Below are 17,791 nucleotides of genomic sequence, written 5' to 3'. Positions count from 1 at the left end.
AGGCGAAGGGGAACGTACTATGAAAAGGAATGCCTCAAAATAGCTGCATTTTTTTCTATCAGTATTTTATTATCATGCTTTTTCACCTGATGGTAATCCATTACATTAGCTGTGTATGAGGCCCTTTGCCTATGGACTTTCAAACATTTCCTCTTTGTTTACTTTCTCCTTCTCTTTTGCTTGCAACAAAGAGGAGGTCTTCCCTCTTAAAAATCTTGTTTATGCTGTGGGCCTGGTTTCAGATATCATCATTAACTTTCATTTTTGTTAACTTAGAAAAATTGTTTAGATCTTAGATCTTCCGTTTTCTCATCTGTAAAACAGAGACGATAGTACTATCTTGTAGAGTTGGTTTGAGTGATTGAGATAGTGTATAAAGAATATGGAGTACAGTGCCTGGCATAGAACAGGTGCTCAATAAATTAACAGCTTCAAATGTCATTTCCATCGTCATTGTCATCATCATCACCACCACCACAACCAACATCCATAGCTCTTTTGGTTATCTTTTAAAATTATCACATCCCTTATTTTCTCTTTGTGAACAGTCGAACAGTGGTGAATACGTGTTAACTATACTTCTAATGTCTGTTAGTTTTCTAGTGCTGCTGTAATAAAGTATCACAAACTGGGTGATATAAAACCACAGAAATTTTCTTATAGTTCTGGGAACTGAAAGTCTAAAATCAAGATGTCAGCAGAGACTTGCTCCCTCTGAGACACTAGGTAGAATCCTTCCTTGTCTCTTCTAACTTCTGGTGGTAACTGTCAATCCTTGGCATTCATTCCTTGACTTGTAGCTGCATCATTCCATTCTCTGTGTATGTCATCAAATGGCCTTCTCTTTGTGTGTCTTCGTTTTATCTCTTCTCTTCTTACAAAGACGGCAGTTAAACTGGATTAAGGTGCACCTTAATGACCTCATCTTAATTTGATTAAATCTGCACAGACCCCATTTCCACATTAGGTCACATTCACAGGTACTAGAGATTAGGGCTTTGATATATGTTTTTTCAGGGGATATAGTTCAACCCATAACACTGTAGGAAAGCATATATATGATCTGTTTAGGAGAAAATATCTTGCCTCTAGAGATTAGTTCTTTCAGCTTTGAATCGGATTTTGTGGTTAAAGTTGTACATCCATTGTGACATTTTCCTTATCTTCCCATTAGTAGCGCTGTCATTATCTTTGTTCAGGTGTTGTATTTAGAAAATAAAATAAACTAAAGCTACCGTCTTCTTGTGAATCTTAGACTGAAAATAACTTATGAAAGTATATAGGGATTCATTTTTATTCTTCCAGTTTAGAGAAGTGTTTTCTAGCATTATTGAGTACTATAAATACTTGATAACTCTATTTAAAGATGCTGATAGTTTAAATTTTTCCTTAGTCTTATAAACTGAAATCTATTTAAATAATTTTTGATAAAATACTAAAATTAATGTTTAATTCTCTTCAGGAAATAGCACACTCTCAGGTAAAACAGGAGGCTGTATTGCTTCATGAAAAACTTTATGAGTTGGAGTCCCACAGAGATCAACTGATTGCAGAAGACAAAAGCATGGGATCTCCAATGGAAGAGAGAGAGAGATTACTTAAGCAGGTAGGAAAAATAGACGAAGGTATTTTAATGTCAGGATTTGGTAAATGTATCAGTTTGTTTTATTTAAGGTATATGAATCGAACAGAAAGCCAGTAAGCTATTGTCTTAAAAAATAATGAAAAATGAGCTCCACCTAAATTAGTATGAACTGCTCGACCAGGGAAATCTAAGTAAAAGTCATTTCTCACATAAACTGTCTTTAGACTTGAATCCTAAATTTATATGGTCTTCATGCATATTTTGGCCATTTTTTTCATGTTTTGGATCCTTATAGGGAAAACTTGAAACTCTTCTTATTGGTCAGTAAATAATTAGGTAATCTTATTGAAGATCTGTTCATTCCATTATTTGTTTTGAGCCTTGTGTTTAGAAAATGAAGTGCCCTAAGGCTGATGACTTTGTGTGGCTATTTCTGTCAGTGCTTCCATAAAGTGAATGGAATTAAAATGTCCTGTGAAATCACAATATGTCACCAAGTTGTGTCACATGTATTTAGTAACTTTCTTACTACTCCAAGGCTGGCTTTAACTTAGCCTATTGTTTATCCTGAGACACCCTAAATGCAGGATTCTTAGAAGCCTACCTATTTGGGAACAGCTTCAGTCAGGAAACTACAAATAGAATTCCTTTGTGGTATTAGATTTAATCATGGGCATACAAGAACGTAAGAGATCAACTCAGGAGCTATTTAAGTATTAGAATCATTTTAGAAAGGTATTAAAATCTGGAATCTCTGAAGTTCCTTGGAAAGAGATATTGAAGGCAGGGGAAGAGACAGCAATCCTGGCATAGGATTGACAGATAAAATACAGAATGACTGATTACATTTGAATTTCAGATAAGCAGTGAATAACCTTTTAGAATAAATATGTATGTAAGGATGATAATAAGTATATTCCAAATATTGCATGGTATATACCTACCCCAAAAGTAATTCATTATTTTTCTGAAAATCAAATGTAACAGGGATTGCTAAATCTGGCAACCCTACTTTGTGTGTGGGTTGGTGGTGGGTAGCAGGGGTGGGGAGACAGGCTCAGAAATCCTAGATATACTGATCTAGGCCTAAACATGTGTTAACCTCATGGTGCCATGAAGATAGGTATGGATAAATCATTCAATACTCTTCCTTTGAAGAAGAAAGAAAAATCTGTGACTAGTTCCCTCAGATGTTTCTTTTAACTTCAATGTTTGAATTTTAAGAAATAAGTGTAAAGAAAGAAAATAGTTTTGACATTTTAGTACAACATACCTTAGAGGAAGATAGCTTACCAATGAGAGATTCTTTAAATACTATTTTCTTTTTATGCCTTTATAGGTTAAAGAAGATAATCAGGAAATAGCCAGCATGGAGCGACAGTAAGTATATTTACACTAGGACATTTTACATTCATTTCCCTTCTTTTAAATTACATTCAAAATATATAAGAAATGCTTATTATTACAGCCATTTTTTCCTATGGTTCACATTGGCAGTATTGATGCAGCTTTCAGTTTTATTTACAGCTTTAACTAATTCTTTGAATGTTAAGAGCCATTATATAGTATAATTGCTTTTTAAAAACAGCTTTATTATAATACATAACATACAATTCATATATTTAAAGGTTTCAATTCAGAGGTTTTTAATATATACACAGAGTTGTGCAACCACCACCTCAATCAATTTTAGAACAGTTCAGTCACTCCAATAAGAACCCATATCTCTTAACCATCACCCCTCTCATCTCTCATTCCCAGCCGGAGGTGGTGGTAACCACTCTACTTTATGTATTTTATGTCTCTATAGATTGGCCTATTCTGGGCTGGCTTGCTTGCTTGCTTGCTTGCTTGCTTGCTTTCTTTCTTTCTTTATCTATCTTTCTTCTTTTTTTAGTATATATATTTTTTATTGAAGTATAGTCAGTCCACAATGTTGTGTAAATTTTTTTTCTTTTGTGAATATTTCATATAAGTGAAAGCATACAATATGTGGTCATATGAGGCTGGATTCTTTCACTTAGCATAATGTTTTCAAGGTTCATCTATTTGTAGCATTTATCAGTAGTTCATTTCTTTTTATTGCCAATTAATATCCCATCATGTAGATATACCATATTATCCATTCATTAATTGATGGACATTTGGATTGTTTTCATTATGGTTGTGATGGATCATGCTGGTATGAACATTTGTGTGCAGATTTTTGTGTGGGCATATATTTTCACTTAGGTATTTATCTACAAGTGGAATTGCTGGTTTATATAATAACCCTATATTTAACTGTTTGAGGAAATGCCAGACTATTTTCCAAAGCAGCTGCATCATTTTGCATTTTCACCAGCAGTATATAAGTCTTCCAGTTTCTCCATGTCCTCATCAATACTTATTACCTGTTGTTTCTGATTAAGCCATCATAGTGGGTGTGAAGTGGTATCTCATTATTGTCTTCATTTGCATTTCCCTGATGACTAATGAATGATGTTGAACCTCTTTTCCTGTGCTTATTGGTCATATGTATACATTCTTTGGGAAAATGTCTGGTTACATTCTTTGCCCATTTTTAAATTGGATTATTTATTGTTTTATTACTGAATTATAAGAGTTCTATGTATATTCAGAATACAAGTCTCTTCTCAGATAAATGATTTGTAAAATTTTTCTTCCATTCTGTGGATTGTCTTTTCACTTTCTTTTTGGTGTTCTTTGAAGCACGAAAGTTTTAAATTTTGATGATGTCTAGTTTATTTTTTCTTTTGTTGCTTGTACTTTTGATGTCATATCTAAGAAACTAATGCCTAATTCAAGGTCATGAAGATTTATGCTTACTTTTTGTTATTTAAGTGTTTTATAGTTTAATTCTTATGCTTAGAGCTATGATCCATTTTTTAACTTTTGTATATGGTATGAGGTAGGAGTCCAGTTTTATTCTTTTGCTTGTGCATGTCCAGTTGTCTCAGCACCATTTGTTGAAATATTCTTTCAACAAATACTCTTTCAACAAATATTTTTAATATTCTTTCTCTGTTTAATTGTTTTGATACCTTTGTCAAAAATCAATTGTATATAAATACAGGGTCTTATTTCTAGACTCACAGTTCTATTCCATTACTATATATATATATATCTGTCCTCATTCCAGCACCATACTGATTTCTATGGCTTTATAGTCAGTACAACTGCTTTTGTTAAATTTTTAACCCACATGATCTGTTAATGGTAAATTTTTCTCTTATTTTCTAAGACTAATTTACCAACTTAGTTCAATTTGTATAAACCTACAAAAATAAGATTGCTAAAGATTTTTTACTTTCTTAATATCACAAGCCAAGCTCAAAATAAGGCTGGGGAGGGGTCTACTTTTGAAATCAAAATAAACTTATACTCAAAATATGAATCATGAGAAAAATTTAGAAAAGATTTTTCTCTCAAGTTTATGCTGTTGTCCCCAGAATAAGATATATCGTTTCTTGATATTGTTTATGCAGATTAGGAAAGATTTAAGATTTCCTCACATCATCATTAAATGTTTTTACTGAACATCTAAATTATCTGTCATAAATTAATTTAATAATATTTCAACAGGTTAACAGATATAAAAGAAAAAATAAATCAATTTAATGAAGAAATTAGACAACTTGACATGGATTTAGAAGAACACCAAGGTAATTATTTTGATATTTTTATAATGTATAGTAACAGATAATAGTAGCATTTATTTGGTATACCTCAAGGGCTGTTTACCTCTTTGTGATATCACTAAGTCTTTGTGATATCACTAGGTTTAACTACTAAAATACTAAACTGCTATAATACTAAACATTAGAATTAATATTGAGTTATTTAAGCCAACTAGAAACTTGATATAACTTAAAATGGATATATAATGAATTTATTTCATTTTACAAAGAAAACTTTCTTTAATGAAGTAAAATATTTTAAAGTTGCTCACATATTTCTAAATTATGCTTCAAAATGGTCAACTATGAACTGGGGTAACTGATAGAGTTGCAGGGGAGTGAGGAGCAAGTCACAAATATCACAAACAATGCAGAAAGAATTTATTCCTAGAGAGTCCAATGATGAAGTGGCAAATACTGATTGTTCTGATTCTCTCTCAGCTTTCCCTAGCAGTGGGATCTGAAGAGCCCAGGCAGGGATCAGAGCATTTGGGGAAGCCTCGGGGTACAAACGAGTGGAAATGCTGTAGTGGGGATTTGGGAGCTATAGTGTGTGTGTGGTTGGGGGAATAGTTTGGGCATTACAGTTTCCTAACTGTTTTCTCTCTAATAGGGGAGAGAAAGGTAGGTTCCTATGGTACTTTAATCACATATTAACTGCAGACCAGTTAATATGCTCCTGGATTATCAAGAGTTGAGTTAAGTATGATATTGTCAATATATAACTATTATGGCTAAAGAAACATTCATAGCAGGGAAAAGGGGTGTTCTTTTCCTAAACTAATTTTTTACTTCAATTTTAATGCAGTGTATTAGTTTTATTTGTACTTTATCTTCATTTATGAATAATAGCATTAGCTACTATTAATTGATTACTTATCTGGACTAGGCACTTTGTGATCTTTGCAGGAACCCTTTGAAGCCTGTAACCTCATTTTTACTTGTTGAAGCTCAGAGAAGTTACTCAAATTCCCACAGTAAGGGGTAAAGTCTAGATATAAACCAAGTTGTCTTTGACCCCAAAGTCTTAGTTCTATTGCACAAGCCTAATCTTGGCTTTCTTATAGAAAATGCTGCATTTGTGAAATAAAAATATTCTTGTGAAATGCTTACAGTTTTATTTACATGTGGCTTTATGTAAATAAGACATCTAAAGGTAGACAAACTTTCAGTCCCAGTTATTATCTGGGCTTTTGTTTTCTCATCTTCAAAATGAATAAAATGGTTCTACCTCACTAAGATTTATGAATATTAAATGGTATACATGGCAAGGTAGATTCACAATAAATTGCTAAGACTATGTTCATGTTATTTTCTTTATTAAATTATTTTATTATTTTAGTTTATGTAGATCTGTATTATAGATTTTCTTTATTAATAAGTTATTCTGATACATCTGATAATGTTCTTGATTTCAGATGCTTTATGGATACATTCTAAATAATCTCCTTCTAAACTTAAATTTCTAGCAAGATTATATTTATTTTTTCAGTAAAATAACTCATTTTGGGGTAACAGTTTCTTACTTTATTATTAATTACTAATTTTAAGAAAATAGAATGCTTTGAATTGTGGCTTCCATTTTCCTTTCTGTTTTGTAACATTCTTTGTCCTGTTTTGATTAATATAGAAAGAGACAATCGGTAATGTAGTACTTTAATAGTAGCAAAAGTGTTTATATATGTACATATAAAATATATGTGATATATGAATGTTATGTATTTATATATTCATATATATATATCAGTGTGTTAATTTTTTGTTCTTCTGCTACACTGTGATCATCCTGGATTATTGGTTCAACAGCATAGGGGGTTTGTTAGAAGGTTACTTGTTAGAAGGTTACTTGTTAGTTCAGGACCTCATTATTTCTTGCCTGAACTATTGCAGTAGCCTCCTAACTGGTCTCCTCACCTCCAGTCTTGCTCCCTCTCAGATTCAGCCACCACAGTGTTGTCAGAGTAACTTGTGTGGAATGTGATCTTGTGTCATTCTCCTACTTAATAGTGCTTTCCCATGATCTGCAAGATAAAGTTCAAGAATCTTTGTATGGCATTATAGTCCCTCCATAATCTGTGTTTCATAAGCCTCCTCTGCTCCCCTCATCATCTCTATTCTTACATTAATACTTGTGATACCTCACTCCTCACCCCTTACATCAATCTGTTTCATGCACAGTTCTTTGCTCCTATTAGTTGTTCCCTTATATTGAATGTTCTTTTCCCTGTTATTTACCTTACTAACTTCTCATCTTCTAAAATCTAGCTCAGGTGTCCTTTCATATCCAACATAATAACCCTGACTTCCCTCCCTGACCTATTTATGGGCTGGGCTAAGTGAGTGATCCCATCTGTTATCAGAACATACTGCATAACTGTATCACTGCATTGGCCACATTATGCTACCACTGTCTACTTAGATATTTGTCTTTCCCTTAGAGTATATATCCCCAAGGACTAGGACTGTGTCTTACTCACTTTGGTAACCTCTGTCATCAACACGGGTTCCTGGGAAAATAAACATTCAACAAATGTTTGAGAAATGAACTAAATAGTCAGATTCGTAGAATGAACTAAAAGTGGGAGTTAAACTCTAGTCACTTCTTTGGGCCCTCTAGTTCTTAGATTATACAAATGCACTCCTATCCAGAGAGAGCTTAATTGGTTAGCAACAGTTTTATTACTTTCTTGGGGATTCCTACCTTAGATTTATGATTTTCAATAAAGAGGTAGATTCTTGTCTGTATCTGCATTCTCAGCTATCCCTTGACTCAAAATTGTGGATAATCTGCTCCTTAAGATGTGGAGAATAATCAAGTTACTTTGACTTCCTGGTCCATACTCTGCCCCCAGCTTTATTCCCTCTGGCCTGTTTTATTAATTTCTTCCATTTATGGCACCTGTGTATAATCCAGTTAGGCTACCTTTTGCTTTGTAGGGGTTCTAGTTAAGATAGCATATAAACCATAAAAGATGTTTGTACATGTCTGTCTTTGTTAGTACTTGTTCCAACCTTGCAATTTAAATAAACTTTTTAGAAATTTGCACAATTCATTTTAAATTTAAAGATGTCCTTAGATAATGGTTTAGGTAAAGTTATGTTTTCTGCTAGGTATTAATGGTGGCCCTGTAACCCAACAAGTTCCTCAAGTGCATCATATTTATGCATTTTTTAAGTCCTTAAAGTTATAATTTGCTAAAAGTTACATTGTCTCAAAGTTAACTAAATAAAATCAGCTAACAGTTATTTGACTGTTCTGCAAAAATCTTTATTATTCCCAGATGCTGAGTTATCAGTTTCTTTGCCAATCTGGGTAAAGCAGAAAAAATCCTCATAATACACTTAGACTTTTGACCAATTCTAGATAGGCAGCTTTGCTCTCAAATCTTTATTTAGCCTTTGTAAATAATTGTCTAAAATAATCTCATAAAAGAAAATTTTCATTCTAATAAGATACTACTTTTTTTAAACTGCTGGGGGAATTAATTCTGTTATGTTAAGTATTTGCTAAATTTCACACATATGGTGTTTTTGCTTTATTTATTTATCAGATAATTTTGTTATATGGGTTCTAAAAATATTTAGGTTTAAGTATGTGTACTGTCCTATATATTAGCAGAGAAGGAATTGTTATTATTTTTACTAACTTGACGCAATGAGAAATATTTCTGTTGAAAGTTGATGTATGGTTAGAATTTGGCTACAAACTCTATCATTATTAAAGCAGAGCATTGTTGGCAAATGCCGTGCTACTTTTCAGAAAAGCCTTATTTCCCCTGAAATTCGTCCTTATTTCTCCTTTCTTAGCTGGAGTGCCAACCATTAAATATCTACTTAATTGTTCCTTTTTAACATGCTCTTTTGGAATGAGAAAGAGAAAGTCATGGAAAAAGCGTTGTTGCTCTGGGTAAAGAAGGCAACAAAACATAGATAATAGTAGCCTATATTCTCACTCAATATAGGATATCATTTTTAATAAAGATCCTTTTACTTCAAGATTACCTCTAACGTATAGCTGAGTAATTGGTTTTTGAAAAAATAATTGTTGACTAAGAAAATATTTATTCTAACCACAAATTAATACTTGAGGGTTTGTATGTTTCACATTGAAATTCCCTCAAAATAATGTTTCTTGGTTCACTTAAGTCAAAACAGGCTCCTACGTTACTCTTCACTGTCTTACATGAAATTCTGAAAAGACAGTGTTACTATTTTAAGACATGACAAAACCTTTCATGGTGTAGGAACACAAAATTAGTAATCTATGCAGAATTCCTGAGGTTTTTGAAATTGGGTTAATTCTTAACTTTACCGATTATGGCTTAGGTTTAGGCTTTCTGAAGTCTGCTAAATTAGTTATCACTTGTCCGTCTGCTTCCAGCTTCCAAAATTTTATAACTATTGTTTTCTCTCCTATTTTCCTCATTTCTGGGAGTTTGACCTTTAAAAATTCTTTTTACTATAATTTTAGTGAAGTTTCAGGTTGGGGGCGGTTCGAATTAGATATACATGTTTAACCTGCTATCTTTATCAAAAAACTACCAGGTATAGACTTACCTACCCAGAATTTCTAAAGAGTTTTAATCACCTTGAATATACTTCATTTTATGGGTTTGTTGGGGGTAAGTCTGTGTGTGTGTGCGTGCATGCACGCGTGTTGCCTCAAGTGACCATTTTCGTATGTTTTCATTAACTGCAATTAGCCTCAGCATCTAGGACGTTACACCTTTTTGCTTTTTAAAAATTTTCCTTACACTAGTTAAAGTTATTTTGAAGACTCCAATTAATTTATTGTTAAAAATTGTGTACTTTTTGTAGATAAATCCGGTATGTACTTAATGTGAAAAATTCAAGCGATACAAAAATATATGGAGTAAAAACTCATCTCCTTTCTCCTCACACTTATCCCATTCTTCAGAGATTATCATTGTTTACAGTTTGGTATTTATAGCCTTTTAGACTTTTTTCTATAACAGCTTATATATACTTATTAATTGATTGATACTATATAGTTCTTCTGAGCTTGAGTCTTTTCGTTTAACTGTATATAATAAACATTCTTCCATATGAGGATCTATACTTCATTCTAAGAAGTATAGCGTAGTGATCAATGTCAGGGCTTTAAAGCCACACTAAGAATGGTGCCTGGCACGTATTTAAATACTTACAACACTTAACTATAGTCATGTTGATATTATTGTTAAATAGTATTAGCTATATCCACATTGACAGTAGATTGTTTCTAATTTTTCATTATCAAGAACAATGCTGCAGTAAATAACCTTGATAAATACATGTGTGTTAATTGTATATTTCTATAGGCTAAATTTCTAGAAGTGAAATTTTCAATAGAATGTTCTTATATATACAATTATGATTATTTTTGAAAATTTATTTCCAGAAAACTTGTACCATTTTATACAACCAGCAGCAGTATGTGAAAGTGCTTTCTCACCAGTGCTAGTTACCAAAAATTTCTTAGTTTGTGTCAGTCAAGATAATACACTTCTCTGACATGTCACTATTCTCAAAGGCCTGAATTTGTCATACTACCATGATCCACAAGATGGGGCTAATTTTCTAGACATCTGCATACACAAACTGGGCTTGAGTAACACAGTAAACAAAGTACAGTCATGTATCTCCCAGAAAATATTTTGGGGCATTATTACTCACTACAGATTATCCTTCAATTTTAGAGTATGGCATCTTCCCAAAGATTGATTAGAATATAAAACCAACTGTCATGTAATTATTAATAGAATGTATTACAGACATTGAAATAACAGCTACAATGTCATAACAACATATCATAATTGAGGTATACGCAAAATGCTACAGGATCATTGGGTTACTGTCTTAAATTGAATGAATTCATTGCAATTTACTCCTTGATTTATATGCTGCCTTCAAGAAAAGTAAAAATATAAAATATAACACTTTTCTTTGGTTTCTCTGTAGGATACTTCTTCCTACTCAGAGTTTCAAGGCCTAAGTTAGAAGCTTTTATTCTTTATGACAGGTTAAATAGAATTTATAAAGACAGAATAGTTTTGTTTTAGAGCACAGGTTCTGCAACCCAAATGCCAGGATTCAGATCTGGCCTGTGCTATTCTACTGGCTAACCTTAGACATGCTTCTTCATCTTTCTGTAGCTTACTTTGCTCATCTTTAAAGGGGAGATAATAACAGTACCTATCTTCCTCTTAGGGTTGCTGTAAGGATTAGGTGAATGGAGCGTGTGTGCGTGTGTGTGTGTGTGTGTGTGTGTGACTCAGAATAGCATGCTATTTAAAAATTGCACATAAGGAGGGGAGGGTACAGCTCAATGGTAGTGCGTGTGCTTAGCATGCACAAGGTCTTGGGTTCCATCCCAAGTACCTCCATTAAATAAATGAATTAATTAGTAAGCCTAATTACCTCCCCTCCTAAATATAAACAAACAAACAAACAAACAAACAAATAAATAAATAAAAACTGCACATAATGTTAGTTGATGGCTGTTACTAATGATATTAATTTATAAACTGAAATTTGAATAAGTTTCATGGAGATTTTCCTAAAACATTTGAAAGTACTTTCTCATCAGTATTTTCCCTAGGATGTACAAGATAATGTAGTCAGTTTCAAAGTGGTTTATCTTTTGGTATCTGAGATTTCAGATGGCATGTATATGTTGCTATTCTGTACTTTCTCAATATATATTTTATGAAGAAAAATGAATCACCGTTTATTGTTTAATTTGGAGATTGGTTAAACTATTTTTTATATATTTCACTAGGATGGTGGTATTATCTTCAGACCGGGTGTATCAACACCATCTGAAACTTGTTAGAAATAAAACTTCTTGGACTCTACCCTAGACCTATTGAACATAAAACCTTGGGAACAGGTCTTAGCAATCTGTGTTTTGACATACTCTCCTGATGATTCTGATGCATGCTAAAGTTTGATAACTACTGCTTTAGGAAATAATTAAGAACTTACATTGTGTTTAATACATGCCAAAGACTACTCCTTATACCATCTGATTTTGTTGATTATTACTCTGTTGAAATAAACTTCTTCATAGTTCTTTTTCTTTTCTTTAGAAACGGTGAGGCTTTAAGCAATATTTTAACTTTTGCGCATATTTAGAGAATTTTTATTGTACATTTTAAATGCCTCTAGTATGTAGACTTAGAATTATCAGAACTTGTTTGAATAACTGTAAAGAAATTTTCCTGCCAAAATTTAAAACATTTTGTAGAGAATGTGTGTTCAATAAATTGGATGAAGCTTGAAGCTAAAAGTTAGTTTAAAACATTAAACTTACACATATTCATTTTAACATTACCAGTTTAATAGTATTTGATATACTAGTTTTTTACTTACTGCTATAGTGATATGCAGAAAGTAGCTGAGAGAGAGACTGAGTGTAAGAGGATGGACTTTAATAGGAGTTTGAAACTAATTAAAATTGAAGTAGGAGTCGGGGAGGAGAAAGTGCCATAGGTTACTAAAATATGTGAAAATGTTATAGGAGGTTTGGATAGCAGCTCAGTGTGAATTCATGTGATAAAATCACAACAGCTGGAATCCTAGACTGCATTACCAAAACATGAATATAGAGACTATGGGAAGTGATAGTCTGCTTGGAATCCTACGTTTCTTGGCATCATACTTTAAAAGGAATAAAGAAAAACTGGAACTCAATGAGAGTGAAATGAACAGAATGGTAAAGAGACTGAAACCATGCCACAGAATGAACACTTGAAGGAACCAGGAGATTTAGCTTGACTCAGAAGGACCCCAAGTGCTAGAAAAGAAAGAATCTGGATGTGCGCAAGTGCTTCAAGGTTTATTCTTGTTCCACCTCTCTAATTTGATTTGCTTTCTGCTGCCCTTTCACCTCTAAAATCAGTAGGCCTGCTGAATTGGGAGCCTTGAGGCCAGGAGAGTCACTAGCACATACCTTGTATACTGATCAGGAGAGAAGATTGGGGTAGTTGCCTTTCTGAAAAATGGTGATCAGATCTTCTCCAGGGTTCAGAACTGCTTCTCAGAGTAGAAAAATTGCGATTGCTCTGTAAGCCCTGATTCAAGAGAACATTTTATGATAGAGAGGCAGAAGAGTCAGATGACCTTATTGACAGTGAGGACAAAGGTGGTTGTGGTGGTGCTCAGCCCTTTAGTGCTGCAAAAAGAGCGTATCTCCCTTACTTCACTAGCTGGCTATAGCAGAGAGTATCAAAAAGCAATGGTGTCCTTTCTATACTATCCCAAATCTTTTGTAACAACAATCCATACTCATTTCTTCTTTCCTCACTGTGAGGGGAAAAAAGGCCTAAATTTATAGTGGAAAAGTTGGGATACTTGTCTTACTAGAGTATAAGTTTCTTGAAGAAAAATACCTTATTTATCTCTAGAATTTCTACATTACCTATTAAAGTGCCTTGCTGATATGATGCTTTCTATGTAAAAACCTCCTGAACTCTTCACCCATCTAGTTACCATAGTACTTTATATATAACTCAGTTTCAGTACTTATGTTGCATTGTAACTTTTGCTTTTGTGCACCTAATAGACTAGAAGCCCTTCTGGGATATAGTGGTAACTGCCTTGTTTATTTTGATATCCCTAGCACCTATCATAGTATCCAGCATATAGTCATCAATAAATTTGGAAGAAATAAGTTATGTAGAACTATGATCATATCAGACACTCAGAGCTTGAGGATAGCTCTAAAGTTACAATTATTTTACAAGTGTGTCCTTTTCCCTTTCTTTTGGTCTCCTCATTTTTAATTTTTCTACGTTAGGCCCTTTTGCTGGCCTGCTTTGCACCTTCAGTGTGATAGCTGATTAGCTTCCCCCATCTATGATCTTGTGCTCTCCTGTGATAGTAAATCTAAGGATAGAATTGGTAACAAGCCCTATATTTTACCCTACTTTAGGACTGCCCACATCTGTGCATTGCGTCTCATGGGAGGCTCAGATATGAATCCACCAACTGAGAAATTACAATATAGAGGAGTTCACTAGGGCCCTGATCTCTTTTCTTTTTAACAACAGTGGTATGGGAGGAGGTTTTGTAAAGCTTGAGAATCTGCCAAAATATATAGGAGCTCTGTCCTATCTAATCCAGCTGACCAGCTGTGTAGCTGGAGACATTGACCAGACACATCTTCCAGCTCAATCTAATGGCAACTGAGAACATGAATTTGAGGGGAGCAGGAGGGATGAATCTCCCAGGTTTCTGACTTGGATAAGTGTATGGTGAAGTGCTTTCAAACATAAAAGGGAATACAGAGGGGTGCAGACTTTGAGGGAGAAGATTTTAATTATGGATATACTGTGTATTAGGATGTCCTGAAACATATCCACATGAATATATCTAGTAAGCAATTGCATTAAACAATCTGAAAATTAGGAAAAAGGTCAAATTTGAGAGTTCTTAAAGAATGAGTGGGGTTACCTTGAATGTAATGTAGCATTAGAAGTCAAGTAAACAGAATCCAGAATTTAAATGAAGCAAGAGAAAGCCAAGAAAGCCATGAAGAAGCCAAGAAGACAGAGAAGAAATGATCTGAGAGTAAGAAAAACCAGAAAAACTCCAACCCCCAAACAACAAAAAATGTAAGGAAAAAAAATTGAAAGAAGGAAGGATGTATCAATAGTGTCAAATATTGCTGAGTAAGATAACTGGAAACTGCCCCTTGGATTTGATAATCTTACTGTGAACAATTTCATTGGAATGGCAGGAGGAGAAACCTCATTGCAGTGTCTTGGGGTCTAATAGCAAGATGCGGAACTGGAAACAGCCTATGCAGGGAATTCTCTTAAGTTTAAAAGAGGGAAGATAAGATGGTAATTAAATTCCTGTAAAGCCTAGGATACAAACCTTACTCTTAATCCCTTAATGTCTGACCAGTCTCCCAATAGTGCAACTTCTCAGACAGTCATACAAGAAACTAGGATTTTCCTTGAAACCTAGGCCATGGCGGGTTCAGCAGATACTAGTTTTTCTGCTACTTCACGTATGTTATATAACGTTTATATGCACATCACTCTTCTATGAGGGTATTCCAGATCATGTATGCTATAAGCTCATATTCTTTAACTTTGTTTCCCACCCAAGAAATTACTGCCATAAGATAAGTGAATAGTAGTAACATCATTATAGAACTAATCCTAATTCATCTATATTGTGTTTTTTTAAAACTTAGTTATATACAAACTTTGTTATTAGTAAAAAATTATCTCTCCCCTCACCCTTGCAGCTAATCACACTACATCAGTATGCTCTGAGACCATTGTTGATCGTTTGAACTGAGTAATAGTCCAGTAAAGTTTTTAATGGATCCAAAGCCTTAGTCAGGGTGAATCATATGTTTCCCATTGGTTCTGAGTGTCCCTGGCTGGGATTTCATGACCTCTGGGTTTTACTGTCCTTATTTTACAGTAGCTTTCAGCTTTTTACTACCAGTAATGTTGAAGGGGCTTTGACAAGATTTTCTCTGTATCAGGGCTGTCGTCAATGAGCTTGGGAAAAATATTTTCAGACCAGAAAGCAAAAAAGCTGTCTGCTGACCTAGGTCTCTGACTTTGCCATCACCGTTTTTTACTTGTAACTCAATTCTCACCCATGCAAGTATACAAGTGGAAGCCCATGCTTCCATGTAATTAGGGGTTCTATGTTCCTCTACTCCCTAACTTTACTGCTGCTGTAGCCAATATTTGGAAAAACCATATACCCTATAGAAGGATATATAGAACACAGGCTGACCACTGGGTTTTAGACTCTGGACTCTAACTGACAGTTCCCCCATTTTCTTTGAACTCTTCTTCCTAAAGTTTTTCTAGATGACAGCTTCTTACCTGGAACCCCTTTAGGAGCCTGTTATTCTTTCCATCTTTGCTGGGTATCATCTTAGTAAGCTTTTCTAGTTTCTCTAGAATGCTAAGAACTAACTGACTTGATTGAAGAAACTACAGATTGGAGCAAGCACAAATTTATTCTGCTTTCTCTACCAGGGTCCCTGGGAGCACAGGACTGCAGCCATCTCACTAGTCCAGGGAAACAGCCTTGTGCCTCCAAGACTCAATTTTTGTTACGCTGAAAATCATGTTGTTCTAAGATAATCATGATCCACCTCTACTACTGGTCCCTTTATGCAGCTAAAGTGTCAGATTTCATCCATTTATATGGGCCTTTGACTTTTTTATTTTAATTATGTCTTTCACATATATTAAATACAACATGTCTATAACTGCTGTAAGCAACTTCTTCCTCAACATGCTTTTCTTTTCAGTAGATAATACAGCCATGTCCTCAATTGCTCAAGCCAGGAAACCCTGGGAATCATACTTGACTTCTCCCTCACTAACCCTTACCAAAATCCGTAGACTCTGGCTCTTAAATGCCTCAAACAAAAATCCTCTACCTTACATCCTAGTTGCCACCAAGCAATCATCATCTTTCACCTGGATTACTGTGACACCCTCCTAACTAGTCTATTGCCTCTAATCTTAGTTCTCTTTTATTATCCTGATCAGAAATATTTTTCAGAAATGCACATTGATCATTTTATTCCTCTGCTTAAAATTCTTCAGTAATCTTACCATTGTCTGTAGGAGAAAGTCCAGAGTTTCATAACATGTGGCTTATAAAGTTTTTGATAACCTGCCTCATCTTTGTGCTGCTTTTTTTTTTTTTTTAAGTAGAGTCAGTTTACAGTGTGTCGATTTCTGGTGTAAAAGTCAACTGTGATTTTTCTTTCATGTCAGTAAAGCTTTTTTTTTAATGGTAGTACTGGGGATTGAGCCCAGGACCTCATGCATGCTAAGCACACACTCTACTACTGAGCTATCCCCTCCCATTTTGTGCCATTTTTTCACTTCACATTCTCTTCCTGAACCGTGATACTCTTTCAGTTTCTTGTGCTATCACATTCATCCTCACTTTCAAATTCCTGTACTTGTAATGCTCTGATTTTGAACTTCTATATTTTGACTAGGTAACTCCTATTCATTCATCCTTTATAATGTAGCTTAAATATTGCTTCTTTAGAGAAAAATTTCCTGACACCCCAAACTAGATTAATTGTCCTTGTTGTGTACTGCTATAGCAGGCTTTATTTACTTTCATGTGATAGCTCTTAGTAAGTTTTGTTAAATATCTAGACTTCGAGCTCTTTGAGGGAAGTAACCCTGCTATCTTACTGGCTATTGTAGCCATTCAGAGATGAAATGAACTTTCCTGGGAGTTCATGTTTCCCGTCACCAGTTCATGTGTGTATTGAATAGCTGCAAGTTGGAAGTGAAATAGAGAACCATTGGAAAACCTTTCAGTCCTTTTCAGTCAGAGGATTGTTCTTTCCAATAGTCAAACATTCATATATAGGTGTTTTAAAAGACTACATAATTCAATGTGAAAGAATTCCACCTAATTGAAAATATTGAATATTCAACGACTAACGGCATATAGAGAACCTACGAGAGATGTTTCATTTTAAGCACTGTATCTAGAGTTTTTGAAATTAATG

The 17,791-nt window shown here is 34.1% G+C and overlaps 1 protein-coding gene across 5 annotated transcripts in view; it reads left to right on the top strand.

Moving 5' to 3' along the window:
• Nucleotides 1-17,791, top strand: part of IFT74 (intraflagellar transport 74) — a 110,792-nt gene that overhangs the window by 77,896 nt on the left and 15,105 nt on the right. For all 5 annotated transcript variants that reach the window (XM_072959288.1, XM_031677033.2, XM_006214478.4 and 2 more), the window contains 3 exons: nt 1,463-1,606; nt 2,925-2,965; nt 5,171-5,250. In XM_072959288.1, the coding sequence (XP_072815389.1) occupies nt 1,463-1,606; nt 2,925-2,965; nt 5,171-5,250 (265 nt within the window). The remainder of the gene's footprint in view (nt 1-1,462; nt 1,607-2,924; nt 2,966-5,170; nt 5,251-17,791) is intronic.

This window comes from Vicugna pacos, chromosome 4 (assembly GCF_048564905.1).
Source record: "Vicugna pacos chromosome 4, VicPac4, whole genome shotgun sequence".
Lineage (NCBI taxonomy): Eukaryota > Metazoa > Chordata > Mammalia > Artiodactyla > Camelidae > Vicugna > Vicugna pacos.
The sequence above is the reverse complement of the archived record's forward strand: the minus strand, read 5'-3'. Positions and strand labels throughout refer to the sequence as shown.